The sequence below is a fragment of the Desmodus rotundus genome, chromosome 6 (assembly GCF_022682495.2).
Source record: "Desmodus rotundus isolate HL8 chromosome 6, HLdesRot8A.1, whole genome shotgun sequence".
NCBI lineage: Eukaryota > Metazoa > Chordata > Mammalia > Chiroptera > Phyllostomidae > Desmodus > Desmodus rotundus.
The window spans coordinates 104,362,619-104,390,325 of NC_071392.1; the positions used below are offsets into that span (position 1 = coordinate 104,362,619).

At 48.7% G+C, this 27,707-nt stretch overlaps 1 protein-coding gene across 6 annotated transcripts; it reads right to left on the bottom strand.

Moving 5' to 3' along the window:
- Window positions 1-1,712: 1,712 nt before the first annotated feature.
- Window positions 1,713-11,656, bottom strand: CD40 (CD40 molecule). 6 transcript variants are annotated; one of them, XM_024559731.4, is made up of 9 exons: window positions 11,517-11,656; window positions 8,499-8,577; window positions 8,035-8,160; window positions 7,589-7,735; window positions 7,108-7,201; window positions 4,455-4,516; window positions 2,972-3,058; window positions 2,822-2,850; window positions 1,713-2,305 (listed from the first exon to the last, which is right to left on the bottom strand). In XM_024559731.4, exons 1-9 carry the CDS (start codon window positions 11,649-11,651, stop codon window positions 2,141-2,143), a joined length of 924 nt encoding a protein of 307 aa, XP_024415499.3. In that variant the 5' UTR covers window positions 11,652-11,656; the 3' UTR covers window positions 1,713-2,140. The 6 variants fall into 6 exon arrangements, with proteins under 6 accessions (XP_024415499.3, XP_045050917.2, XP_045050915.2 ...); XM_045194982.3 differs by having other exon boundaries at window positions 1,713-2,218; window positions 2,960-3,058; XM_045194980.3 differs by having other exon boundaries at window positions 1,713-2,290; window positions 2,960-3,058.
- Window positions 11,657-27,707: the final 16,051 nt, after the last annotated feature.

Below are 27,707 nucleotides of genomic sequence, written 5' to 3' on the forward strand. Positions count from 1 at the left end.
GGAAACCAACTGTTTATCTAGAAATCTAATTGTCAAGGGTGATAGTTCTCAAAGTGTGGTCCCTGCACCAGCAGCAGCGTCACCTGGGAAACTAGTGAGAAATGGAAATTCTTCAGCACTGTCCCAGACCCATGCAGTCAGAAACACTGGCCGGGGGGCCCAGCAATGTTTTTCTGGTGGTTCTGATCCATGCTCAAGACTGAGAGCCTCTGACCCAGGAGAAGACCAAGGAGGCCCCCACAGCAGCTGCCACGGGCACTGTCTCCATTCACCAGATGAGGAAATGGAGCCGGTAAAAGATGAAAAGTGACCCACAGATGATAGGTAGCAGAGGGGTGGGTCTTTTGTCCCTTTCCACCATACTGCCACACACAGAGGTGAGTAACCCCAGCATTTGGACTCTTGGTAGGGGATGAGGGTGAGGTCCTCCAGTGCCCCTCCCCACCCCACCTCACCACCACTTTGCTCCGCTTTCTAAACTAAATATCTCCACCTGGTGCATCCAAATGGTTCTCAAAGCTCTTCTGGGAAGCCTGCCAAGCCAGGTGCACCTCTCTTGACTCCCAACTGTCCTCACAGCCTCCATCCGGGACAAGCCCTCTGGCCCTCCCCACTCCCGGGCAATAGGACACATTGGGGAAATCCAAAGCAGCTTCTTGTGGAGAGTCGGGGGAGGGGTTGAGATCCCTGGGTTAAACCAGCCTGGCTTCACCCACACGAGGAATCTTAATCTTCATGCCAGGTCTTCCCATGACTCTTCCTTCTCCCCTTGTCCTAAAGCCTTCCTCCCCTCTCCTCCCCTCCCTTCCCCTCTGCTCCTACTCCATCTGCTGCTCCTCCTGGCTAGGCGCCCCCTCAGTTGGCACAGCAAGAAAAGAGAACAGGATGGTTATTTTTATCCTAAGATACTGCTGGGGGGAAGGGGGTGCCATCTGACCGAGAAGCAGCAGCTCCTGTAGCAGTTGGGAGGTCAGGAGGAGGTAGGAGGCCCAAGATCTCCTCGGGAAGGAGCTACAGATTTGGGGTCCAGAGATCAGGAGGTCTGGGAGAAGCAGCACAGGACCAGGAGCGGGGAGCTCTGAGTGGCACTGTGACGAAGAACTGCTATGTGACCATAGGCAGGTCACTGCACCTCTCTGGGCCTGTTGCCACCTCCGTTAAAGAGGGAGGGGTGCGGACCCTGCCTGCCCCCGAGGCTGTTTTCATGAACATGAATGAAATGAAGAGAACCCTTTGCAAACACGGCACCACGTGTGAACACACACAGAGGGTGACAGCCAGGGGGCACTGTTATTTACCCTCTAAAAGCGCCCTACTTCTGTGAGCCGACAGCAAAGCAAGCAGCTCATGTCACCCGGCATGTCCACCCCCGCTCTTCTTTGTACATGTTGGATGACTTTTTAATTACATAAGCAGTTATGTGAATTCACTCTCCTTTTGGGGGGAATGACATGAAGCCTTATGGGAAAGTCAACTTTTGCCAGCCCTCCCCCAGAGCCTTCTCCCAGGCCCAGACGTGACGGCTCTTCCAGCTGTGCATTTTCCGTGTATCCTTGCAGAAACCTGGTTATACTTACATGTGTATATTATGTTTCTACACGTACCCATAGGTGATATATTATTTGTGGGCATGTGCTTTAAAAAAATGTTTTTGTGCCCATCATTCTGCGGCTTGCTTTTTTCTTCCCCATGACAGTGTTTTTGAGATCCTGTCGCATAAATATATTAGTTTTATTTAACCAGTCCCCTGTTGACGGACAGCTAAGTGGCTTCCATTTGTTCGCTGTCACAAACAGCACTGTAAATGATGTGCATGTAGATGTCCCTTGGGCTCGGAGAAACCACCAGGGGCACCAAACTGCTGGCTTGGAGGGTTTGAGGATATCACTATTTGGCTGCCCCCCTCCCCCCAAAAGTTTTGGCTCCATCTTTAAAAGCAAGCTGGGAGATGGAATAGGCTCCAGGCCGAAGTGGGAGGGTCCTCCCCCGAGGTGAACGTTTCTGAGCCACAGCGGTGCAGGCGGTGGGGGGCTGTGCCTCGCGCCAGCCTTGCGCCCTCACATCGTAGCAGCTGCAGCGCCAGGCTCCCCGGCCACGTGCACGTTTGTCCAGGCTGCCACACTCCTGCGCGCACACAGCCTCACAGTCTTTCCTGCACCGAGATGCGGCTCTCTTTGCCATCCTCCTGCGTGACCGGCTGGCACCCGTGTAAGGTCTCCTGCACCGGGTGATTGGGGAGGGGGCCAGGAAAATCATCCATATCTATCTCCACAGGATCTTGCCTTTTGCCCTTAGGATGGAAGGCCTGGTGAGTCACAGGGTGAGGTTACCCCCAGCAACACCTCCGAGGAGCCCTTCCCTCCAAGGGGATCTTTCCCAAGCCCCTTCCTCTTTCCCAGCTCAGGGCGGATTCCATGGGTGCCTCCTGCCCCCTGCTGGCCACACTGAGGGTGTTCAGAAGCTTCCAGTGGGTTCAAGGAGCTGCCCCTCCAGTCCAGCCCATGGCTCCTGCGCCAAGACCCCAAAGTGGCACCCCACATATTGAATGCTGGGAAAGAACAGCAAATGACACCACTAACGTTCACAGTGGCACCTGGACAGCTCTGTGGAGGGGTGAGCTCTGAGGATGCCAAAGGTGGGCACTGAGGGAGTTAGTGGGAGGAGCCCTGGAGCACAGGGCTGGGGGTGGGAGCAGGGCCAGTTCTGTGGCTGCCACACTGACCACAGGGCAGGCCCCGAATCAATTTTACTGCCATATAGGAAATGAGTCTATCTTGTATCCAGTTGGCCAAAACTCAGGTGGTTTCCAGGGGTGACCTACCTTATAGTTTGCCTGCTCAGCCACCTTTTCTAGAGAGAGAAAGTAAAGGGATGGGGAGTCAGTGAGACCAGATCAGGAAACAGGTAGCCAGGTCTACTTTACCTTCTCCTCCCTGCCTCCTCCCTCACCGCCTCCCACCTGGGGACTCACTGATGCAGGCATACACCAACAGGGCAGTTAACAGGACCGCCATGACGACAGGGACCGCCACCAGGGCTCTCATTCGATCCTGCGAATCTGAAGAAGTCGAGACTTCAGCGATGGCTCGCTCCCCCCTGCCCAAAGACACTGAACCTTAACCAGCCTCTAAAATCCTTCCATGTCTGAGCTCATCGACATCAGAAGTTTCAAACGGGGGACCCTGGTAAAATGTGGCCAGCAGGTGTCTTTAGTGCAACCAGCACATTTAAAAAAAATCTTTAAACATTTTAATCTGGGGAGATTGCATATTGAAAATGTAGATGTCTGGTTTGTCTGAGAAATGTGGAGGGTATAGCCCCAGTGGGCCAGCAGCCCTGCCCTTCACAGGCCGGAACTGAGAGGTACCGGCCGTCTCCACCACTCACCACACTCCCCAGGCCTCCCTACCCTCTTCCCAGTCCCGAGGTCCAGCATCATCTGCACTGTCTGCACTGTCACCTTTGTTGTAGGAGAAGGGAGGGGAATGAAAGTATGTCTTGTGCCCGAGTCTCCGTTCCAAAGGGGAAGACAAAAGAAAGACCGAGAGACAGGGCAGGGGCTGGGGTAAGGCACACACCCAGGACAAAACTTAAGGGGACACCAAAAATCTCAGTAATCTAGATAAGTCATATATTTGAATGTCATGTTTTGAGAAAGGAAATCATCCAATTATGGCCTGCAGGCTGGCTGTCTGGTTTTTAAATAAAGTTTTCTCGGACCCAGGGCCAGGGTTAGGCTGAAGCGGGTTAGGCGGGGCGGTGCGAGGGCAGGGCTGGGTCATGTCTTCAGTTACAATGTTGTGTTTTGTTCGTGATGGGTTATTTTTGCATTGACTTGGATTCTTTTGAAAATGTTGCATCAAGATGTTGTCTTGATTCTGCTTTTTTCTGGCACCCCTTTAAATATGCACCCAAGGCAAGGGCCTAGCTCACCTCGCTTCAGCCCCAGCCACACCAAAAGGGAAATGAATGTTTAAAAAAAGGCAAAGAGAGTGTGTTTTTCTTACCTCTGACATTTTTTTGCTCATTAACATGACCTGCATAGGCCCTGTAGTTATTCGAGTCTGCGACCTGTGCTGGAGGGCAACCTCCTCACTGTGAAATCAAAACTGAGGCCCTAAAAGGACACCATGTCATACTGTGCTCGTACTTGAAGGGGAGGGGGACGGACAATCTTTGATGGACCACTTGCAAGAGCCCATGCTGCGCGCTTACACCAACCTACTAAGGGAGGTGCTGTGATCATCCCATTTTACAGATGAAGAAGCTAAGGCTGCAGAGAGGAGATGATTTGCCCAGGCTACGCCTCTAAGTGACAGAGCTGAGATGCCACAACTCCAAACTGCCTCCTTCTCTCGCTTCATCTCCCACCCATTGTGTCTGTGTGCCTCAGTCTCCCCCTTTAGTTCCCTACCTTCCCAGCCTGTTGCCAGGACTCATTCCCCAGGACTCACCGCAGAAGACATCGGTCTTGTTAGTCCCTGCTCGCCGCTCCACCAGGCCTTTGACCTCACAGCTATGTGCACATACAGAGAGAGAGCGAGACATTAAGTCTCCACAACCACAAGATTTCCAACTCCAGCGGGAGAGGCCATCAACCACCACCAAGTCCCGGTTCACTGAGCACGTATCATATGCACCCTCCCATGCTCGTTATGATGCCAACTTGGTGCTTATGCAACTCGTGAGTGCAGAGAAAAGCTTATTACACATCTTGAAGGGGTGATAATAGGAGAGTCTCTAATGAGTGCCAAGCGTTGCGATATAGGCTCAGGTGAACTGGGAGTTGTTCCGAGAAGAGATGAAATGCACGATAGCTGGAATGGAGGAATGATCCATTCGGTTTAAGGCAGGGCTTCTCAACCTCGGCGCCACTGACGCTTTGGGCCACATAACTCTCTGTTATAGGGGCCGTCCTGTGCACTGTAGGATGCTTAGCAGCATCCCTGGCCTCCACCCACTAGATATCAGTGGCACCCCTGTTCCCAGTGCGGTCTCCAGATATTGTCATATGTCCCCTGGGGGACAAAATTGCTCAGTGGAGAACCTCTGGCGTGAGGGACATCCAGAAAGACCTCCCTGGGGAAGTTAGGTCTGAGTGGGCCCCGAAGAATGTAAACTTCAGAGCAGGGGCACATGCCTGCGAAGCAGGACAGGGTGACACAGAGACCAGGGGGGTGACATGCCAGGTGGCATCAGGGAACCGTGGAAAGTTGGGTTTTTAGAAGCAGATCACTGATAATCAGCCATGAAGCTTTTGACTGGATTCGGCTGGTGAGTCGCATCTGTACCCAATCAGATGTCCAACGAGAGCGAGGACTCTGTTGGCCAAAGACCTCAGAGAAGGAGAAACTATAAGACAGCGGCTGGCCAGAGGCCTTTGCAAGAGTCCAGACACGAGAAGAAGACCCAGTCCAACGTGGTTCCGGGGGACTGGTGAGGAACGGTCAGAGAAGGACACCGCAGAGAAAAACATCTTAAATGGGGGAAGGAGAGAGAAGCTTCAAAGACAACACCTACATGAGCAGAGTCCTACACGAGAAGAGTGCTTACAAGCTTACAAACCACGTCCACCCGCCTTCTCGTCAAGCCTCATGAGACAAAGGCCATTCCGTTTTCCAGATGGGGCTCAGAGGGATGAGGGCCACACACCTGCACAGGGCCATCCCCCTGCTGGGCTGCAGTGAGGTTCTGATCCTGCTGCCCCAACCTGACACCAGGCATCAGTCAGCATTTCCCAGTAACAATTTATTGAGCACCTACTATGTTCTGGGCACTGTTCTAGGCATAGGGGTGCCTCAACAGAAGGAGGAAAAAAGCCAAGTCTCTAAACTGAAGGAGTTTGAGGTAAACAACAAAGTATATGTGACATGCTATGACAATATGTGTGTTTGCACACACACGTGTGTGTGTCTGTGTATCTCTGGGAGAGTGTGCAAGGAACCGTGTGGCTGCCTCCAGGGGGCAATGGGTGGCTGAGGGACAGGGGTGAAGAGGAGACTGATTACTCTAGGTCCTTGTATGCCTTCTGTCTTGTGTGCCTGTCTTACCCATTCTTTAAAATTAAATGTAAACAGTCAATGGGGCGTGCGTTAAAGGGCATCCCAGGCAAAGAGTGTGATGAAGGAGACTGCTGGTGCGCTGAGGGGATTGCTGAGTAGCAGGGCGTGGGAAGAGGTCAGGAAATGAAGCTGAAAGGTCGGAGCCATGCAAAAGAGTGTGGGTTTTGCCCCACAGGCCCGGAGAGCCGTGAAGGCTGTTAAGCAACGAGTGCTGTGATCCAAAATGAACTGCAGAAAACTCACTTTGGCAGGTAATGGAGACCCGGATGACAGGGAAAATGTAAAGGCGGGGACATCAGCGAGGAGGCTGAGGCATCACCCAGACCGAGCTGCTGAGGCCCAAGCTAAAGTGGCAACCCTGAGATGGTGGGAAGGAGGAGTCCCCAGACATGTGGAAGGCAAGGCGGACAGGATCTGGTGACTGATTTGGGGTTGGAGGCGAAGTGGGGGACCAGAGGACAAGTGCCCGAAGGCACGGTGGTGGCTTTCATGGAGGGCGAGAGGAGCAGGAAGGTGAGCCCATTTGGTGTCTGCGGGTCACCTGCATGGAAGTGTCGTCCCCTTGGCAGTTGGATATGACAGTCTTGGACCCAGAAGACAAATCTAAACAAGGGATGTTGGTTGAGAATCACCTGAGAGGGGTGGTAGCTTGAAGCCATGGATGTGGATGAGATGGTCCAGGGGAGGCAGCAAAGTGATGGAACAGTAGAGCAGAACAAAGACCTAGGAAAAACAGTCATGGAGGAGAAGGGAGGAGCACGGGAGGGCAGAAGGAAAGTAGGAGAGGTGTCACAATGTGCCCAAGACAAGAGAGTTTCAGGAAAGACAGAGAGATCGGCAGTATCTATTACCACCAAGAGAGAGCAGACAAGAAAATGCTGAGAAGTGCCCATGTGGTCGGTTGTCCATGAAGGCAGATGTTTTACAAGTGCATGAGTGTGTGTGGACATGGGGAGCTGGGGCTGGAGGGTGGGCGGCCGCGTACAATGGAAGCAGACCCCATCGCCCTCTGGGGGCAGGCGACACAAGGGATGAGTTCTCATACCTCGTCCAAGGATGACATTTCTCAGAAGCAGATGACACACTGGAGAAGAAACCCACTGGGCAGGGTTCGCAGACGGTATCAGAAACTTCTGTAGCTGGGAGGGAGAAGGAAGCATTAATCATCACTGAGGACCACCGGTCTGGCTCTCCAGAGAACCCACGGACAGACGGGCCAGGAAGATCTTCCTGCTGTAAGCCTTCTTCCCGCAGTGTGCAGCCTCCCCCGGCTGCTCCAGCCCCTAGGAAGGGTTCTCCCCTGGCCCTCCCGAGGCAGATACCATGGCAGGAGGCAGAACGAGAAAGGTTCGTTTCCTGCTCACTCTAGGGGACATACTGAACTATGTAGGCTGGAGTCTGCATTCCCTCCGCCTCTGGGGCTGGAGGGAACTACTTCTCAAGGGTGCCCATGGCCCAGCCCCTTGCCTTCGGCCCTCGGCCCCTCTCTCCGGCCTCTAAAGCTGATTCTCAGACAGGCCACTTACCCATCTGCTTGACCCCATCGCCGGGCGGGCAGGAGCTGTGCGGGGCACAGCTGTCGCAGTGGTCATTGACACAGTGTTGGCCTTCATTACACACGCAAATCGTGTCTGTTTTCGTAGTGCCCTCCATCCGCACCTGGAGTCCTAGGTCTGTGCGGAGATGGGCAGGAAGGATGGGAACCCCCTGCTGGCCCCTCTCAGGGCCCCACTCCTCACCCTTCCTGCTCTACTTTTTTCTTAGGCCCTCTTCCAAGCAGGGATCACTATCAACTTACTTAACGACCAACACAACCTAGACTCTAACCAATCAGAACAGGCCCTGGCTATTAAACACACACGCGCGTGCGCGCGCACACACACACACACAGCAGAATGGCTGCACTGTCAAGAATGTGCTGGAATATCAGCCTGGCGGCTCCCAAGCCCCCCTTCCCCAGCAGCCCACGCACTGGGGTCACAGTATTTATGCGGGTGGCAGTATTTCTCGTTGTTCGGGGTGTCCAGGAACTCGCCTCTCCCGCAAGGGTGGCATAGTGTGGGGGTGGTGTCCGTGCAGTCCTGGACCAGTTTCTCTCCTGGAAAAAGCATCAGGAAATGAGGCAGCTCCAACCGACCCAGTGAGTCAGACAAGTCCCAAAAACTGATCAGCGGGGCTTTAGGGCAGAGGATTCAAAGATGGCAGTCTCAGACCCTTCCAGGCTTCATAGTCAAGTGGGGGTTGGGGGGGTGCGGCAGATATAAGAACCCTAGTCCTGGGTAGGCAGAGAGGGAACCCAGAACATTCTGACAGCAGGGCATGGGTGGGAAATCCCCAGGGGTCATTTAGGACAAGAGTTTACAGATGACACGTGGGCGTGCATCGGCCAGCAAAGCAGAGGGGCTCCGCGGTGGGGTCAGAGGGTCGGCATCTCACCTGGCAGACACAAAGTACAGCACTGAGTGTTTACTAGGTATTGGTTTTCTCTGCATACATTGAGTGGTTCTGGGTGGACCTAAAAACAGAATTTGAAGGGCAATTTGAAGGGATCTTGAAATCTCTGCTGCAGCCTCCTTGGCAGGAAGGTGAAAATCAGCCAGGACAGGGGTTAGAATGGAAGTGGAAGTCTAAGGCAGAAAAAAATGCAGCCTGCCTATTACTTGGTGTGTTTATTTTTAACAAAGCTGCCAGCTGATATGATTGGAAAAGCACCCAGAGAATCATTCTGGTATTTTAGAAAGCGACTGTACTGGAACCCCACAATAGTCTCTGAACTAAACAGATCTTCCTTGTGGCTGGATTCCTGAGTCCTTCCTCTTCACAAAGATTCAAAAGCACACGAGGACCCCAGTACCCGCCCCTCACCCCCGAGTCCTGAGGCTGGCTGACTTCAGCTGGTCCTAGTCCTGGTTGGGGCTGTATTTATAGCACCTGGCCTCTTCCTTCTATTCTTCTGCCCCCCCACGCCTTCCCCTCTCCAAGCCTCATCATGTTTTCTCCCTCCGACCCTCCCTCATGAGATGCCAGGAAACGGTGAAGCTAGGAAGCTAAAATCCAACTCTTTCACTTTACAAATGGGGAGACTCCCGGACGGGGGAGGCTGAGTCACTTGACCGGGGTTTCACCGTGAGAGGAGCCAAGTGAGAATTCAGGTCTCAGCACTCTCCCTCTCTCCATCAACTTGGGTCTCACCCGCATTTGTACTACATCCAGGTACCACCCATGCTACTCATTCCTTCTCATTAAATTAAATACATTTCCTTTCCGTGTAAATGTAACACTTGTATCACTGCCATAAGAGGAGAACCAGTCTCACTTCCCATAAATAAAAGGTAACCCTAAAAATAAATTCAACAGAAATAAAACAGTATTAGGAAACCCCAACTGGTTGCTTTGCCTGACGATAGCCCTCCATCCTGGGCCTGCTCTTAATTTGTGCTGTAAAAGAAGTAGTCAGCACCTGAGAGGTATAAAATAAATTCACATCCTAGCTCCAGAGACTTCTTCCTTGAAAAAAACCTTGAAAAGAAGGATTTTAAACAGAACTGTAAAGTGAATCTCTGTTGGTTAGTTCTGTATGTGTGAGCTCCCCACAATCGTCCCACATTTGGGGAACAGCCAGTGAAAGGAGCACAGATTTGAGAGACAAACAGCGTAAGGCTCCAACCTTGACTTTGTAACTCTTACTAGTTATGTTGTTTCTCTTAGTTTCAGTTTCCACGTCTCTCAAACAGGAGCAATAATACCTGCCCCGCAGATCAGGTGGGGAAGGTGAGAAAGAATGGGCGTCTGTAGCCTGGCACGGTGTCTAGAACATTAAATAGCAGTTTTAATGTTGATACATATGCGAGTGTCTGCTTGGATGCCCTGCGCCCTGGTTAACTAGCTCATTGGGGGCCCTCATTCAGCCGTGACTTACAGAAATGATCTGACCCCAAATAGGGAAGGAAGTGGAAAAGGCTGCTGCCCCTTCATCACATCACAGCATTCATCCTGTGACTGTCATCCCTGCCGCCCTGGGGACCATCCTGCCACACTCCCAGGGCAGTGAAAGCCCTTTCGGCCATTTTCAAACACACGAGAAATGTAGCTCCTCCTCTGAAGGTTTGTCACTCCCCAGTTCCCACGCCATAGTGCTGGTCCTTCTGACACAAAGGAGTCGAAGACCAAGGCTTGGAGACTCTCCCCAGCTGAGAGGCAGGCTCAGGAACTAGGCAGCTGTACATTTATATCCAGGTTCCACCTAGCTATGAGAATTTTGGCAAGACATATTCTCTCTCTGGGCCTCAGTTTGCTCATCTGTATAATGGGGAGTTAAAGGAAATCAGATGGAGAATCCATGGAAAGCATTTCCTCAGAGCCTGAAAAACAGGAAGCCCTCAATAAAGAGCTTCTGCTCTTGTTGCCACAGCCCAGCCCTACCTGGAGCCAAAAATGTGAGCATGCTCCTAAGAAGCCCAGACCACCCTTCACCCTCTGTCCCTAGTTCTTCCTCCACCCCCTCTTACAGAATGCTCCTCTTTCCAGCTCCACCCCTCTCCTGCCTCCTGTCTCCCTAAGAGTCATTGCTTAGAGTGAAACCGAAAGTTCTGGGACAAAAGTAGCTTCCCCACGGAGTCTCTTCCCTTGCTACCTACTCCATGGGTGATTCTGGCTCAGACTTCATACCAGAAACTACAGCCCTTGAAAGCAGGGGGTCACCAGAGGGTTTGGAATGAGAGGGTAAGGTACTTGGGGGGATTCCCAGCCTCCAGAATGAGGAACTACAAAAATACTTTTAAACAAAAAGTGAGACGAGTGTGGGCTTCTGAAAATCCCGGAGATATGCTTGACTGGGCATATCCGAGCCCTGATGATGCTGGGAGAAACCCTTTCTTGGGCCCCATGAACTGTTCATCTTCCCCAGAGGTTCCCCAGGTTGTCTTAAATTCAGAATGCAGAGACAGACAGCCTTGAGTAGTCCTCCTAGTTTGCATCACCCCTTGTTCCCACAAGATGCCCTGGAAGAAGGCAGCCTCTGCTGGCAAGGAGATAACCACTCTCAGAGGCTGGCATCTGTCCACAGGAGTAAGGGACAGGAAATAAGCCAGACCCGCTGCTTCCCTTGTCCCGCCTCCCTTCCCACTTCTCCTAGGCCAGCCTCGGAGGCAAACCCAGACGCCAGCCTTTTGGCCAGATGAAGCCTCGAGGCTCCCCAACCCCAACCCCATCCCCGCTGTCTAGGCACTTTTCCCACAGTGTCCCCACTTCCCACCTTCTGTGGGCTACCTGGAACCCCAACCTGGGAAGAGAGAGAGGTAGCCCACCTCATTCAGCCAGCTTCTACCCACCGCTTCTGTCCCCAGCAAAATCAAGCTAGAAAGGTCCCTTCCCCGAAGTACAGTGCTTCCCTTTCCAGTCCCCTCTCTCAAATCCCAAATTCCCCCGTCGGGTCGGAGCAGAAACTCAACTCACGGCGGTCAACAAGAAGCCCACGAGGAGACACTGCCGAGGGAGAAGAACCATGGCGAGGTAAGAAGCAGGAGGAGGGAAGCTGCGCCGGGACGGGTCACTTGTAACTCCCAGGCACCAGCCCCTGGCCACGCCCATGAAGGGGGTGTGGTCTTCGGTGGCCAATCGCGGCCAGCCTCGCTGGGGAGGGCGGAGTTCCGGGCCACCAGCTGCCAGGGATTCCCCCGGGACGTTCCCTGGAGTCTTAATTCTCCTCGGAGTTTAAGGACGCGCTGGCAAAAGAGGGGTGAGTTTCCCAGGAAGAGCTTTTTCTCCTTAGCCTCTGCGACTACAAAGGCCAGTCTGAAGAGAGGAAGGAGCCAGCCGGCTTCCCGGGGAAGGGGGTGGGTGGCGGAGGCAAGGAAGAAAGATCCCCACGGATGCTGGGAAGACACCACAGGGATGCCCACGGTTCTCCCCCTCCGCCTGCGGGAATCCCAGCAGAACCGAAAGCGTCTTCGTCGAAAATGGGAGAGGCCTGAGAAAGTTCCCCGCATCCCAGAAAGCGGGAAGGCCACAGCTGGGCTGTGGGGAAGAGGGCAATTTCCCAACTTAGAGTTTCTCTTTCAAAGGAAATTCCCTCCTGAGGGCACAGCGTCCCAGCCTCGCTTCCATCCATCCATCCATCCATCCATCCATCCGTCCATCCATCCATGCACCCCTGCATCCATGCGCCATGCCCCCGCCCCCAGATCCTCTTCCATACCAGTTTCCATCCGTCACTAAGCACTTAGAGCACACAGCCTTTTGCTCGAAGTGTTTAGATGGTAGGACCCGTTGAGAATCGTAGGAGACTCGGGCCCTCTTGAGAACTGCAGGAACACACACACACTCGTACCTGCCTTTCCCAGGTCCTGGTCCTCCAAGCCTTTCTTGAACCAGTGTTAACACTCTCTGCTCTGCAGCACACAATCAGCACCTGGGCTCCTGGGGTCCTGTCTAGGCTCTGCCTCCGATGGGCGGGAATCCCTTGAGTGCAATTTTCCCCCAATGAAACTTGAAGAATTTGAGCTATGCCATGGTTGGGTTGATTACCCTCCAAGCACTGAATTTCTGGGCTAGGCCAAAAGGCCAAGGTATGCAGAGCTGGGAGGGTGGAAGAAGAGGGTGCTGCTCATCCCACCCTCCTGGCTTCTGATGCAAAGGGCCACCTCTGAAATCCATCCCCTCTTTTTCATCACCTCTGCCACTACCCCAATTCAGAGGCTCATCATCGTTCACTTGGGCTGTCCCAACAATCTCACTTATTCAGTAAGCGTTATTGTGCCTCTACTATATGCCAGGCAACTTCTAACATTCTCTCTCTCTCTCTCTCTCTCTCTCTCTCTCTCTCATTCATTCATACTGCAGTTACCTTTATAAATCTGATCGGGACACCCCACTGCTTAAAAACCATCAAAACCTCTTTGGGCTCCCCTATGCCTTCGGGATAGCTCCCACTCATCCTTGAAGAGGGAGCCAACCCTTCTTCACTCAGCCCCAGCCTGTCTCCCCACTCGCTCCCTGCATGTCCTCCCACACATATTGGCTTCATCCACGCTCACCTCTCAATTTTCCAAACACACAATTGTTTTGTCTTACTGTTTTTTCTGACTGTGTCTTGCCGTATTCTTCCTTCCCTTCTCCTTTCTGGAGCCAATTTAAATTTTTACCTCCTCTTAAGTCTCCTCTTCACTCTCCAAGACGCAAACACACACTCCACCCCACCTTACCCCTTCCCTGTGTTCCCACAGCATTAGCGTGCTGGGCTATAACTGTATCTGCCCCGCCACTTTTGACTGTGAGCTCCTTGAAGACAGGACTGGATCTGTCCTGGTCCTAGGCACAATTCTATGGGTAATAGAATACCAGTATACAGTTGCTGAGTCAATGAGGGAGGGGGTGGGCTCAGTAACTGATCATTCTAATCGCTGCATCCTTGAGGAAGGAAGTGAAGACAGAAGCTGCAAAGGATTGGTCATTGCCACACAGACCTCAAGCTGGTAGTCAGATGCCAACAGTCGAGGAGCACTTGAAATCAGCGTCCAGAGGACTTCACAAAAGCCACCCAAACTGGCCCAGGATGAAGAGAACATTAAAATAGTGTTTCCCTTTTTAAGCCACTTCAGAAAAACAAGCACAGTTTTCATTCCTTTAGGGAGATGCGAGGCGGGGGCGTCAGAGTAATAACTTCAGCCGATACTTATTCTTTATTTGCTTGATTTCAAAATTGGGCCCTTCATAAAACTGCCTTGGGAAGCAAGTACACAGAATTAAAACATTAATTATGTTATATAAAACATATCAGAGCAGCAATTAAAGCAGCTTAAATTAATGTGTAAAAGAATAAATAGTAGCCTTCGGGTTGCCCCATGCGGTGAAGACCAGATAGGATAAAGGGAAGATATTTTAGTACACACATATCTCGAGGAAATGTGTGCTGGCAGGAACCGGCCCAGAGAATCTTCTTGGGCTAGGAAGCGTCTGTTGGAGGAGGAAAGAGAGAAGATGATTTGTGGGGAGGGTGGCAATATCGCATAGTCCCATCAAAGAGGAGAACTATGGAGGATTCAGTGATGGGAGTAGGGCAAAGGGCAGTAAAAGAGCGGGGGCCCAGGATTTTGGAATCACAGAGAACATGGCCTTCATAGGGGCATTGGGGGTCATAGGGCCAGGTGAATGGGTAAGAAGTATGCGTGAAGGTCAAGTCCATAGCACTGCCAGAACCTGGCAAGCAAATGGTTGTAATATGCAAACCCCACTGTATTGCTCTCAGGTTTGAACAACTCCCCAGAGCCCTCACCCCTTAAGTTCACAGGACCCAAGGTCATGGACTCCTGGCCTGCATGTCTAACTGTCCTTCCTGCCTTCATCTTGCCGCTCCAGATGGTGCTGTCACCTCTGCCCGGAAAGCTCTTCTCCACTCTCCTTTTATTGGACAAACTCCTTCTCACCCTTCAGGGTTCAGCTCAGGTGCCCCTTCTTTGGAAAGTCCTCTCCAACAGCCATCCTGGGATGTGCGCTTTCCTCCCCATGCTCTCTCAGAACCCTGCGGCTGCTTACCTACGCAAGACTCCAGCCCTACCACATGATGTTTCAATTATTCTGTTTACTCGCGAAACCAGTGTACTGAGGCGACTCAGCTCGGTGGGGCATGATAATGGCGCTTCCTCCCCCTAATCTCGGCCTCCAGCCCTGCTGTGTTGAATCTCCCTCTTCCACCCCTTAATGACATCTTGGGCAGATTGCATTACTTTTGGATCACTTTCTGTTGTTAAACCCCCATCCTTGAAAGCTTTATTCTCAAACTCCATTTAAATCTCATTTTATCTACTCCCTTACTCCTCCAAGGGTTGGCTTGAGCCAGGTCCCTCTGCTTGCTTGGATAAAAGGGGGGAAGGAACATGCCCCCTTATTGATATTGAGAGGATGGAGTGGGAATAGCCCTCTGCAAGAGCCCTCTCCCTCTTGGTCAGCCCTGCTCCCCCAACCAACCCAGAGCGGCAAGTGCCCATATATGGTTTGTCAAGGAGCGTGCGAATAAGTTTCCTGGGGGCTTCCCCACCACACAGGTGTCTGACAGGGGACACCCAGCTCAGGCTGGAGCGCTCCTTCCTTGCCCCATCACCTAGGCTCCTGCCACCGAGAGACCCTCTTGCTCAGCAGTCAGACTGCTTGGTATGATACCAAAAAGCCTGGCTAACTACAGCAGGGTCCACTGGACCCAGAGAAACTCATGCATACTGGCCAGCTGCTCCACAGTGACCCCTCTCTCCACCTCTCTTATCCCTTGCTCAGGTAGGCATAGGGGGACATCAGCAAGTCCACTACCAAGTAGGCCCCCCCACTGGGGAACAGCATCCCAGCATCCTTTCTTGCAGTCACCCTTCAATCTCCATGAGAGACTCACACTTAAACTGGGGAGTGTTGTCTTCCACCATAACACATAATCCTCAATAAAGCCAGAGAATTCCTCCTTCCCCGAGATTATTAAATGGGCAAGGAAAAACAAAGTGATGTTTTGGCTAAGGAATTGCCCCCTTTTTGGCCAGTTCTGCCCCTTTAGCAAACCTTGGTGGGAAAGTATCTGGCTCCCATTTGCAATGGACGATACGTACATAGTGCCTGTTGGCTTTGGCCATGGGACACAGTGCCAACTCCTAAGTTATAGGAGCTCCCACTCAATAACCTTTGAACTGGGCCATTCCTCATATCTAACAATCTCTGGAAAGAAGGATCTTCGTAGTCTGGTGCCCACAAAGAGCCCAGAAACATGCTGAATGTTGAACAACTGTTTGTTGAGTGAAGGTGGGACCATACGCGACTGAAGTGACCCATCAGGATCCACCCACTCATTCCACACTGTCCTGCGTAGCTGTCAATCTCCACCAGATGACCAGGCTTTCTAGCTGGCATTCCCAGACCAACTATGGACAAAAATCTTTCCCTTCAGCTCATCAGAGTTGGGTTGGGTTTTATCAGAGAGAACTAAAAACCTCAGGAAATAACCCAACCAGAAAGTAAGGAAGCTCAAGAGGCAGCAAAACTGATGGGTAAAAAGAAAAAAAACAGAAGGGTGAGTTAACAAAGTATTGGTCTTTATCTTGCTCCTGAACTAATCGTGATTTGGTTGATCCTGATTCGCAGAGAAGGAGACCTTAGGCCTGGTCCTCAGCCTTCTTGGGCTCTGATGTCTAGAATAAGAGAGGCCTTTGGTTGGGAGAGAGTAATCCAAATCTTTCACCATGGCCTCAAGATCCTGCATGATCTCTGGCTTCTACTGACTTCTCCCTCCACTCACCTACTTGCTTGCTACACCCTTGCCATCCAGACCTCTTGGTTTCCACCTCAGAGACTTTGTCTGTGCTGCTCCCTCTGCCTGAAATGTCCTTCCTCCCACTCTTCATCCACTGACTCTACTTCCCCATTCAGGTCTCCTGGCCAATGACACCTCCTCAGAGAGGCCCTCCTGGATCACCTTATCTAACATGAGTTCCTCCACCAACTCACCTTCCCCATGGCTGTCCTCTCGCATAGCTTCTGTTCTAGTCAGGGTTGTCATTGCAAGCAAGAAAAGACATAGTAAATTTAAGTACATAGAAGAGGACATTGTTGGAAAGGACTAGGCGGCTCGTACAATTGAAAGGAAGGCTGAAGAACTCAAGTTCAACCAGGAACCACAGGATTTGGGACACAGACAAGACCCTGCTGCAGAACAAGTCTTACAAACCACCTCTGTGCTAGCCAGCCTCCAAGAGGGTCCCCAGTGAGTCTGCCTCCTGGCCTTGGCAGCCCTGTGTAGTCCCCCCATCATTGTACCAGGGTTGGTCTGTGTGACCGATAGAAACCCAGTGAAATGATAGTGTGTCACGTTCAAGATTAGGTTGTAAACTGCTGAGGCTCCTGTCTGATGAGCTCTGTTGCATGTTCTCTCTCTCCCCCTCCCACCCACCCTCTTCTTTCTCCCTCCTTTTCTCTCACTCTCTCCACCCACCACCCTGCCCCTCATCAAGCCCTCTGGAGAAGCCAGCTACCATGTTATGTGGACACTCAGTCAGTCTTTAGAGAAGCCCACATGGTGCGGAACCAAAGCTTGAGGCCCTTAGAAATGGATCCTGCCCTGACCAGTGTGGCTCAGTGCGTTGGGCGTCGTCCTGCAAACTGAAAGTATGCTGGTTGGATTCCCGGCCAGGGCACATCAATCAATGTTTCTCTCTCTCTCTCTCTCCCCCCCACCTCCCCCTCTCTAAATTGAATATCCTGTCAAATGTTTATTAGCCGTTTAGACTTCCTCTTTCATGAGCTAAATTTGCCCACTTTTCTACTGAATTGTCTTTTTCTTATCAATTTCACTTATTCATGTATTTATTCAACAAACATGTGTTGAGTACTTACTATGTGTTGCATGTTGGTAATATACCATTGATTAGACAAAGTCCTGGCCTTAATGAAGAGCTCTTTGTATGATAATGACATTAACCCTTTGTCATCCATGTTGAAAATCCATCCAAATGCCTAATTGTATCTCCAGGCTCTCCTGTCCACATTTTCTGGCAGATTGTTAATAATTATGGTTTCAGATTTTATGACATAAAAAGGCCTAGTGCTAAGTGCCACCAGCCATTAGTTTGTTAGAAGAGAACTTAGTCCAATCTCCTGTGTAGCTCCTTGTCGGGACTCCACTCTCATGCCTTTCATAATTCACCGTTCCTGTCTCTGCTTCAAGTACCTGTGACCTTCTCCTGGGGGAGAAGAGTGGGGCTTTTATGGCCACAAGAGCATGCTTAGCTCTTGAGGGGGGCAGGACAGAAGTGCCAGAGTTAATGTAGCACCCCGCTACCAACGACAGACAAGGAGTTGTGGAAAACCCAGTTCCCTCATCCCTTTCAGGGGTGTCCAACCTTCCAGCATCTCTGGGCCACACTGGAAAAAGAAGAGTTGTCTTGGGCCACACATTAAATACACAAACACTAACTAAAACTGATGAACGAAAAGAGTTTTTAAGTAAATTTACAATTTTGTGTTGGGCTGCATTCATAGCCATCCTGGGCCGCAAGTGGCCTGCTGGCCGCAGGTTGGACAGCCCTGGATGGACTGGGTGGGCAGAGGTGTGTGTTCTACACTGTCTCCTCAGTCAAGAGGAAGCCCTGGTTGTCTGCAGCGTAACCTGCTCATTAATCTACCCTGTAGTGGGTTCCTTCCCCTCCCTGTTTCACTTCCCCACTCCCCTTTTAGTGCTTCCTGGGATCACCTCCAAAATAAACTAGTTACACTCAAATCCTGTCTCAGTTTCTGTTTCTGGGAGACTCCAGCTAAGACACACTGATTTACGGGTAATGAACCAGGAGCAGGAGGCAGTGTAGCTTGGTGGGTAGAAGTAGGGGCTCTGCAGTCAGGGGTCTGGGTCTAACGCTGGGTTCTGCTCCTGTGTGACCTTGAGCACATACATTCCTTTTGTTTTTAATGGTTATAATAGCAAATTTCACAAGTTAAAAAAATTATTAAGCCCTGGCTGGTGTGGCTTAGTGGATTGAGTGCCGGCCTGGGAACCAAAGGGTCGCTGGTTGGATTCCCGGTCAGGGCACATGCCTGGGTTGTGGACCAGGTCCCCAGGAGGGGGTGTGCAAGAGGTCACCACACATTGATGTTTCTCTCCCTCTCTTTCTCTCTCCCTTCCCCTCTATCTAAAAATAAATAAATAAAATGTTTTTTAAAATAAAATATTAATAACGTAATATAGCAAAATACTGCATTGTGTGCTTTAAATGGATGAACCGTATGGAATATGAATTATATCTAAATAACATCTATTAAAAAAAACCCAACCTGGAGTGGTTTATGAGAGGAAGCAACAGACTGCAAAAGAAATAAGTCCACAGGCATTTTAATTTAACTGCAATGTAATATTCCTATACAATTTAAAAGAGACAAAAATTAATTAAACATACTGTATGGGGATGCAGGCATTTGTAATAAAAGCAAAAGAATGTGTGCAAATAATACGTACGATTGCAGGAGAGCGATCACCTGTGAGAAGGGAGGGGAAGAAACAGGGAGTAAAGCTCTAGCCATAACTACAATGTATTCCTTTAAAAAAAACACACAGAAGCAAAGGTAACATAGGCCTAAGAGCTCACATGGTTATTATAGGGATTAAATTAATTGTGCGGTGTTCTATAATATCCAGTAAAATTGATATTAATCATTAATATTAGAAAACCGGGTCCTGGAGAGCACAAGTTGCTCACGTAAGGTCATACGGGAACCTGGGACTCACGTCCCACTTCGGAGACTCGACTCTTCTGCCGTCCCATGGGCCACGGATATTACAGCCATAGGGTTCCACTTGTCCTGGGCTTTGAATACTCCTGGACTCGGAGAGGTGGGGTCGGGCGACTGTCAGCGCTGTCCAATAGAGCTTTCTGTGAGGAAGACAGCCCAGCATGGTAGCCACTAACTCTATGTGCCCATTACACGCTTGAAATGCGGTCAGTGCAATGGAGGAAGTAGATTTTTTATTTTATTTACTCATAATACATGTAAATAATCATTTATGGCTAGTGGCTACCATATTAGACAGCTCGGATCTAGAGAAAGGAGTTGAACAATGGTGGGAAGAATCTCTCAGTTCTTGTCTTCTCCCCCTATTCTCTCCTTCTGCCTGTTGCCTCCCCCAGCCCCAGCTGTTCAGTCCTCTCTTCACAGCACTCCCATTTCTCCTTTGTAGTAGCTCATTCTATGGAAGGAAGCGTCAGGGAAGGTGACAACCACTGTATTTTCATACCCCCAGCAAGGTGAAACAAACTCCTTCGTGACCCCCGTGTTGAAAGACAAGACGAATATCTGCTGTAGATAGAGCTGAATAAAGACTCTTTTCTAGATGGCTTCCATTGTTCCTTGCTCCTTTATAGTATTCGTGCTGAGATAATTTCCAGCTTCCCAGATCCTCAGTAGTTACAAAACATACCATTACCTCATTTTCATTTCATCAGAATTACAGGTCATAAGACTACTTTGATCCTTACCAAGTTCATCATTAATGGTTTCAAAATAACGGTTCTTTCTGTTTCAGCATGAGCCCCATTCAGCACTTCCTACCTCTCTATTCTTTTATATCCTGCTTCCTACTTTTAACTCTCTGTCTAGACAAGAGTGGCTAATGGAGTTTTTCCAAATGCCGGTGTGTATTTCACATCCATGAAGATGCTCCCCACTCTGCTCTGTAACTCCACAGTAAAGCTGTAAAAGTAGTCATTTCTTTCCAAACCGTCTAATCCTGATGGATGGCATGGAAAGGTCCGCCTGAGTCATACATCTGATCAACCATCGGCTCTCCCAAGCTACATCTCCATGGTAACTTTAATTAACTCCGCAGGGCACCATAGGGACACACAGGCTTCGGAGCCTGACAGATATGGGTTTGAATCATGACTATGTTGCTTAACTGTGAAAAACAAAATAACATCCTCTTTGAGTCTGCTTCCTCATCTGTGAAATGGGGAAATGGGATACCAATATTTTCTTTGCAGGTTAGTGGAAGGACTACAAGGATTCATATGGGAAGCAAGATATTGAAGCCAATAGAAAGCACGGATGCCACCACCAGAATACTGCTCTGTGACCAGGGGTAATTTGCCCATCTCTCTGGGCCTCACTTTTCTCATCTATAAAATGGGTATAGTATTAATACCTACCTCATAGGATGTCGGGAGGATTAAATAAAAATATATACAAAGTCCTCGGATCATGGCTGACTCAGAGAACGCATTCACCTGTTAGTACACCCTCAGGAGATCTTCTCATTCCAGTTTTTGGCTACTTTCCTTAGAGCAGAATTCTTGTTTTTTAATATTGTGAAATCCTCTGAGCACCTGGAGCAGCCTATGAATCCAGCTCAGAAAAATGCTTGCAAATGCATAAAATAGGATAAATAGAGTTACAAAGAAAACCAATTATATTGAAATATAGTCCTCAAAATATTAAAAAGACAAATGTGTGAGATAGCAGTGTATGTGCTTCCTTATTAATGGATTAAATAATAAGATCTAGTGGCAAGTCTAAAATTTCCCTAATTCCAAAGTAACGATGAATACAGACAATAACTCAAGACATCTGCAGTGGCTGTAATGTCATTCGAAATATCTCATGCTTTCCATAGGAGACAATGTAGCAGGCTCTGCTAATACTACTGTCGGCTGCCTATGTTCATAATTAAGAGAAAGGCTTAATTTCAATGAGAAGTAGATGGAAATAAGGAAGTAGATTTTTCCCATCCAAGTTCATGAACCCCAGGTGCATAACAGAGTTAGCATCCCTTTATCCTCAGCTGTCACAGATTAAGAGGTAACCTGAAAATTCTCCTTACAATCCATTACGTGGCCTCTGATTGGAAAAGGAATTTCAAAACAGAAGCCTGCGGGTCTACAAGAGTGCCACAGGGGAGTGCGTGACAGGCACTGCTCTAGGTGTTTTGCATATGTTAACCCAGCACCATTCACAATAGTCCTTTAAGACAGGTCCTATTACTATTCCTGCTTTACAACAGGGGCAAATGAGGCATAGAACGGTTAGGTAATGTGCCCAAGGCCAACGCAGTCTAGTAAATGGTAGAGCCAAGATTTGGACCTTAGTCTGATTCCGTAGTCTATGCTCCCAGCTACCATACTATACCATTTCTCTACTCTGAGTGTGCAGGCAGAGTAAGATTTTTTTATATCTATTTATTGATTATGCTATTACAGTTGTCCCATTTCCGCCCCTTCACTCAACTCCATCCTGCCCACCCCCTCCCTCCCACATTCCCCTCCTATAGCTCATGTCCATGGGTCATACTTTTAAGTTCTTTGGCTTCTACATTTCCTACACTATTCTTACCCTCCCCCTGTCTATTTTCCACCTATCATTCATGCTATTTATTCTCTGTACCTTTCCCCCCTCTCTCCCCCTCCCAATCCCCTATTGATAACCCTCCATGTGATCTCCATTTCTGTGGTTCTGTTTCTGTTCTAGTTGTTTGCTTAGTTTTCTTTTGTTTTGGTTTTAGGTGTGGTTGTTAATAACTGTGAGTTTGCTGTCATTTTTACTGTTCATATTTTTTATCTTCTTTTTCTTAGATAAGTCCCTTTAACATTTCATATAATAATGGCTTGGTGATGATGAACTCCTTTAACTTGACCTTATCTGAGAAGCACTTTATCTGCCCTTTCGTTCTAAATGATAGCTTTGCTGGATACAGTAATCTTGGATGTAGGCCCTTGCCTTTCATGACTTGGAATACTTCTTGCCAGTCCCTTCTTGCCTGTAAGGTCTCTTTTGAGAAATCAGCAGACAGTCTTATGGGAACCCCTTTGTAGGTAACTGTCTCCTTTTCTCTTGCTGCTTCTAAGATTCTCTCCTTCTCTTTAATCTTGGGTAATGTAATTATGATGTGCCTTGGTGTGTTCCTCCTTGGGTCCAGCTTCTTTGGGACTCTCTGAGCTTCCTGGACTTCCTGGAAGTCTATTTCCTTTGCCAGACTGGGGAAGTTCTCCTTCATTATTCGTTCAAATAAGTTTTCAATTTTTTGTTCTTCCTCTTCTCCTTCTGGCACCCCTATAATTCAGATGCTGGAACATTTAAAGATGTCCTGGAGGTTCCTAAGCCTCTCCTCATTTTTCTGAGTTCTTGTTTCTTCATTCTTTTCTGGTTGGATATTTCTTTCTTCCTTCTGGTCCACACCGTTGATTTGAGTCCCAGTTTCCTTCGCATCACTATTGGTTCCCTGTACATTTTCCTTTGTGTTTCTCTTGGCATAGCCTTCATTTTTTCATCTAGTTTTCAAACAAATTCAACCAATTCTGTGAGCATCTTAATAACCAGTGTTTTGAACTGTGCATCCGATAGGTTGGCTATCTCTTCCTCGCTTAGTTGTATTTTTTCTGGAGCTTTGAAGTGTTCTGTCATTTGGGCCTTTTTTTTTTTTTTTTTTTTTTTTTTTTTTGCCTTGGCGCATCTGTTACTTAAAGGGGTGGAGCCTTAGGTGTTCCCGGGGCGGGGTAACGCTGGTCGCTGCGCTGTGATGCTGTACGTGGGGGAGGGGCCCAGAGGGAGCAATGGCGCCCGCTCCACTCTCCACCAGATTTTAGCCACTCCCTCCACTACCCACAATCAAACTGGGCCCCTCTGGTACTGGTTCCCGAGTGGGCGGGCCTGTGCACACTCTAGGCCCCTGTGGGTCTCTCCAACGACCTCTCCCGTGAGGCTGGGAGTCTTTCCTGCTGCCGCCCCACCCCCCACGGGCGTTTTCAATCAGAGGTTTGAGGCTTTATTTCCCCGCGCTGGAGCCCTGGGTTATGCGGTCTGCTTCGCTCCCCGCCGTTCGTCCCGGTTTATCTGTGTGCGAAGGCGGGGCCGCGGGGTGCTACCCGCCACTTTGCCTGCCCTGTTCTCCGCCACTCTGAGTCCGGCCCTCTCGGTTTATCTGCGGGAATGTGGGGCCGCAGGGTCTGCTAGTGGTCAGACTGCCTGCTCTGTTGGTCCCACCCTCTGCCAGTCTCAGTCCCACTACAGCAACGAGAGTCCTCTCCGCCGGTGCCCGTCTCCGCCCCTCCTACCGGTCTGGATGTGTGTTTCTTTTTTATCTACTTGGTGTTGGACTTTCTTGCCGTTGGATTTTCTGTCAGTTCTGGTTGTGCGAGGAGGCGCAGTGTGTCTACCTACGCCACCATCTTGGTTCTCCAAAGATATTTTTTTAAAGATTTTATTTATTTTTTAGAGAGGGGAAGGGAGGGAGAAAGAGAGGGAGAGAAACATCAATGTGTGGTTTTGTCTCACTCGCCCCCTGGCCTGCAACCCAGGCATGTGCCCTCACTGGGAATTGAAACAGCAACCTTTTGCTTCTCAGGCCAGCACTCAACCACTGAGCCACACCAGCCAGGGCCAGAGTGAGATTTTTAACTAACATCGTCAGGGTGGTTAGGATTTAATTAACGAGTTGGCAGAGAAGGGAAGAGGAAATGTGGAGATGAGGAAAGGTAGCTGGAAGAGTATTTTAAGCAGAGGAAATGGGAGGTACAAGGCCCTGAAGTGGCAAGACTGTGGCAGATGTAGGGCCCGAAAGATTACCAATGGGGTCGCAGGTCGGGAAGCAAGGGGGACGGTGGCATAAAATAAAGCTGGACAGCAGAAAGCATCGAGATATTTCAGGGTCTGGAAGGCAGCTTTATCGTTATCTTAAGTACAGCGGGAGTGACAATCAGATTTGTTACATACAAATACCGCTCTAGCTGTAAAAAGAAAGAATCAGAGGGAAGAAAAAGTAGAAGGCAGTAGCCTAGTTTGGAGGATTGCTTGAAGTAGGTGGGGCAGAGAAGGGCATGGATTCGAGAACGACCTGGGGGAAAGGATCTGGTGGACTACGTGTGGGGGTGAGGGATAACTCTGTGGCAGGCGGATTTTCTCGAAGATGGCCACAGCTGTATCTTTCATCCACCCACTCTTCTTACAATGGGACTATGCTATTCCTTTCCTCAAAAGGTGGGACCTGTATTCCCTCCCCTTGAATCTGGCTGGCCTTATCAGGGTTTGTGATTTCCGAGGCTATGCCATGAAAGGCAATAACACAGTTCCGACTTTGTGAGCCACAGTCTCAGAGCCCAGAGCTCCATGCAAGCGCACGGCTGCTCTGAGGCTGCCATGCTGTGAGAAAGCCCAAACTCGCCCATGCAGGGAGACCATGGGGAGGCCCTGCGCCTTTGCGAAGAAAAAGAGATGTCCAACTGGCCTCCAGCTGCTCCGGCCCCTGCTGTTCCAGCTGCAGCCACTGTCTGACTATCCCTGAGCCAGAGCTGTCCAACCAAGCCCTTCCCGAATTACTGATTCCCAGAAACTGTGAGCAAGAATAACATGGTCATTTTGCGTCACCTAACTTTTGAATCTGGAACACTCATCTTTCAGATTCTGTCTCTGAGGACTCAGCCAGTTTCTCGGTATAACCCTCATAAAACAGATTTAACGTTCTCAGTTTAGGTTATTTATGAGGGATCCCAAAGCAGGGTAAATGGCTTTTAGGTATGTCATCTCTGTGGTTTCAACTACCTAGTCCAGGGGCTTGTAAACCTGGAAGAGCTTTTTAAAAAAACACATACAAATTCTTAAGTTCTACCCTGGACTCAGTGCATTAGAATCTCCGGGAAACGTGGATTCAGCTACCTGTCGTCCTACTGTTTGACGTGATTCTTTGCCATTTTCATGATTATTACATTTACACTCTATTTCTATACCCCAACATACACAGGCAAGTCAGGAGATGTATCCTTTGAGAATTCCGACTGAAAGGGGGCATCATTCAGATCGTCCTGGTCATCTGCGTGGCACAAACAAGATTCACTTACCTACCTCAAAATAATTATCTTCCAGTGTTTCCACAAGGATCTTTTACATGGTTCTGGAAATAATATGACTAAATATGTTCCATCTAAAATAAAAATAATTGAAACAGTGTGACTTGCCAAAAAAAGAAAGTTATTATGAAAACAATGAAGAGCCCTGAAATGAATCTTTCTATGAGAAAGAATGTTACATACAAAGAAGAGATACAAAAGTGTTTGGGGGGTATTACTTGTTGTCGAGATAGCCTGGAGAGAGAGGGAATCTATTACACCTACCTGTGATGTCATACGTCAAAATAGACTTTAACTGGATTAAATATTTAGTTATTGAAGAGGGGGAACAAACCATGGTAACATTAGAAAAGGAATATATAAGTTTTTATTAAGTTTTTCAGAGGAAGGAAAGTCAAAAATGGATCAGCAAGGCCGTGTTCATTCTGGAGGCTCTAGGGGAAATTCTGTCTTCTTGTCTTTTCCAGCATCTAGAGGCCTCCAGCCTTCCTTGGTTTATGCCCCCATCCTCCATCTTCAAAACCGCTGGTGGAGTAACGTCTTCTAACCTCTCTTCTCTCCCTCCCCCTCCCCCCTCCCTCTATCTCTATCTCTAACTCTTTCTCGGTCTCCACACAAATAGACCTATCCCACACTCTCAATGCCTCTCTGCTCTCCTCTCTCAGACAGTCCTATTGGCCAAGGACCACCACCAAGACCAGCGTAGATAAATGAAGAATTTCTTGGCCTTTATTAGATCATGTGAACCTTTGGGAATTGGAAATAAGAGATATCAATCCCTTTGCCTGGAAGATGCATTTATGCATATCATATTGTACAGGATTCTAGTCAAACGAAAATTACTGGCTGAGAAGGACACAGCATCACTCCTATGTGTTCCTGTCAAAAATGTGTAACTTGAATCTAGCAGTGAAGAGACATCAGAAAAGCCCAATAAGGGATGATCTCCAAATACATGGCCTAAAAATAGAATAGAATAAAATAAAAGGCCTATACTCTTCAGAAATGTCAAGGTCACAAAAACAAAGAAGATTGAAAAACTATTGCAGGTTAAAGGAGACCAGAGAGATTTGAAAACTAAAGGCAACGTGTAACCCTACACTAGATCCTGGACCAGAAAAAAAAAAAGTGTTTCTTTTGCTCTAAGGAACATTAGTAAAACATTTGGTAAAACTCAAATAAGGCCTGTAGATGATAATTCAGAAAAAGAAAGAGACACAGAGAGAGTTATAAAGCAAAGAAGGTAAACTGCTCAACGTTAGGGGGAAATGGATGAAGAACATTCCAGAATCCTTTGTCCTATTTTTTGCAATTTCTTTAAGTCTGAAATTATTTGAAAAATTTGAAGAAAGTTTTAAGAATCCAGAGTGCTTTGGTATGTAGTAAACAAGAATTGCACGTAACCTGTGACCCATCCGAGCTCTGGACATCCTTTGCCCCTCCAAAAAAAGGCTGAGATGTGTTCTCACGAAACAATTAGCAAAAAGAGAAGAGCAAGAAATTCCCAAACTGTGGAGTGCAATGCAACCCAAGGGTCAAGAGCCCAAGTCACTCACCCCCAGTGCTCTGTGACCTTGGGCAAGTCATGTGAGCTCTCTGTACCTTAACGGACTCACCTATAAAATGGATGTAGTAATAGTATTTACCAAGGAAAATATATGACATTAGGAAAGGGAAGGAATTCGTAAACAAGACACAGAACACTACAAACCATAAAGGGAAAGAGTGAAACGTGACTACATTACAATTTTACATTTTTGAAAGACAAGACACCATTAACAAAGCAAAACGACAAACCACAGAGAGAAGACCTAACTCGAGGGTCCAGTATCCCAAATATGTAAACAATTTCTATGGATCAATAAGAAAAACATAAACAAGCCCAATGGGAAAATGGTACAGAAATATCAACAGGCACTGCAGAAAGGAAAAAACCTGAATAGCATGGGGAAAGGATGTTCAACATCACTAATTCAGGAAAAGTAAAACTAAAACAACAAAGACATTGCATGCATAGTCATCAGCAAAAATACATAAATGAATAGTCTGGAAATATCCGAAGCTGGCAAGGGTATGTAGAAATGGTACTTAAACATTGTTGGCAGAGTATACGTTAATATATCTTTGAAGAACAATCTGACTAAATCTCCTTCAGTTCAAAATGTATATACTACAAAGTCAGCAATTCTACTCCCATACCCAAGGAGATATGTACCAATGTGTTCGATACAGCACACTCTGTTTAAAAAAAAAAAAATCTAACTATTCCCTAGTTCAGACACATAAATTGTGGCTC

What these genes read in the sequence shown, in the direction of transcription:
- CD40 (XM_045194979.3), bottom strand. Translation starts at nt 11,651, where the DNA reads ATGGGCGTGGCCAGGGGCTGGTGCCTGGGAGTTACAAGTGACCCGTCC. An exon ending in TGGGCTTCTTGTTGACCGCC is followed by an intron (nt 8,578 to 11,516) that starts GTGAGTTGAGTT and finishes TTCTGTTTTTAG; the next exon opens with GTCCACCCAGAACCACTCAA. An exon ending in CTGCATCAGTGAGTCCCCAG is followed by an intron (nt 2,851 to 2,959) that starts GTGGGAGGCGGT and finishes TTCTCTCTCTAG; the next exon opens with AAAAGGTGGCTGAGCAGGCA.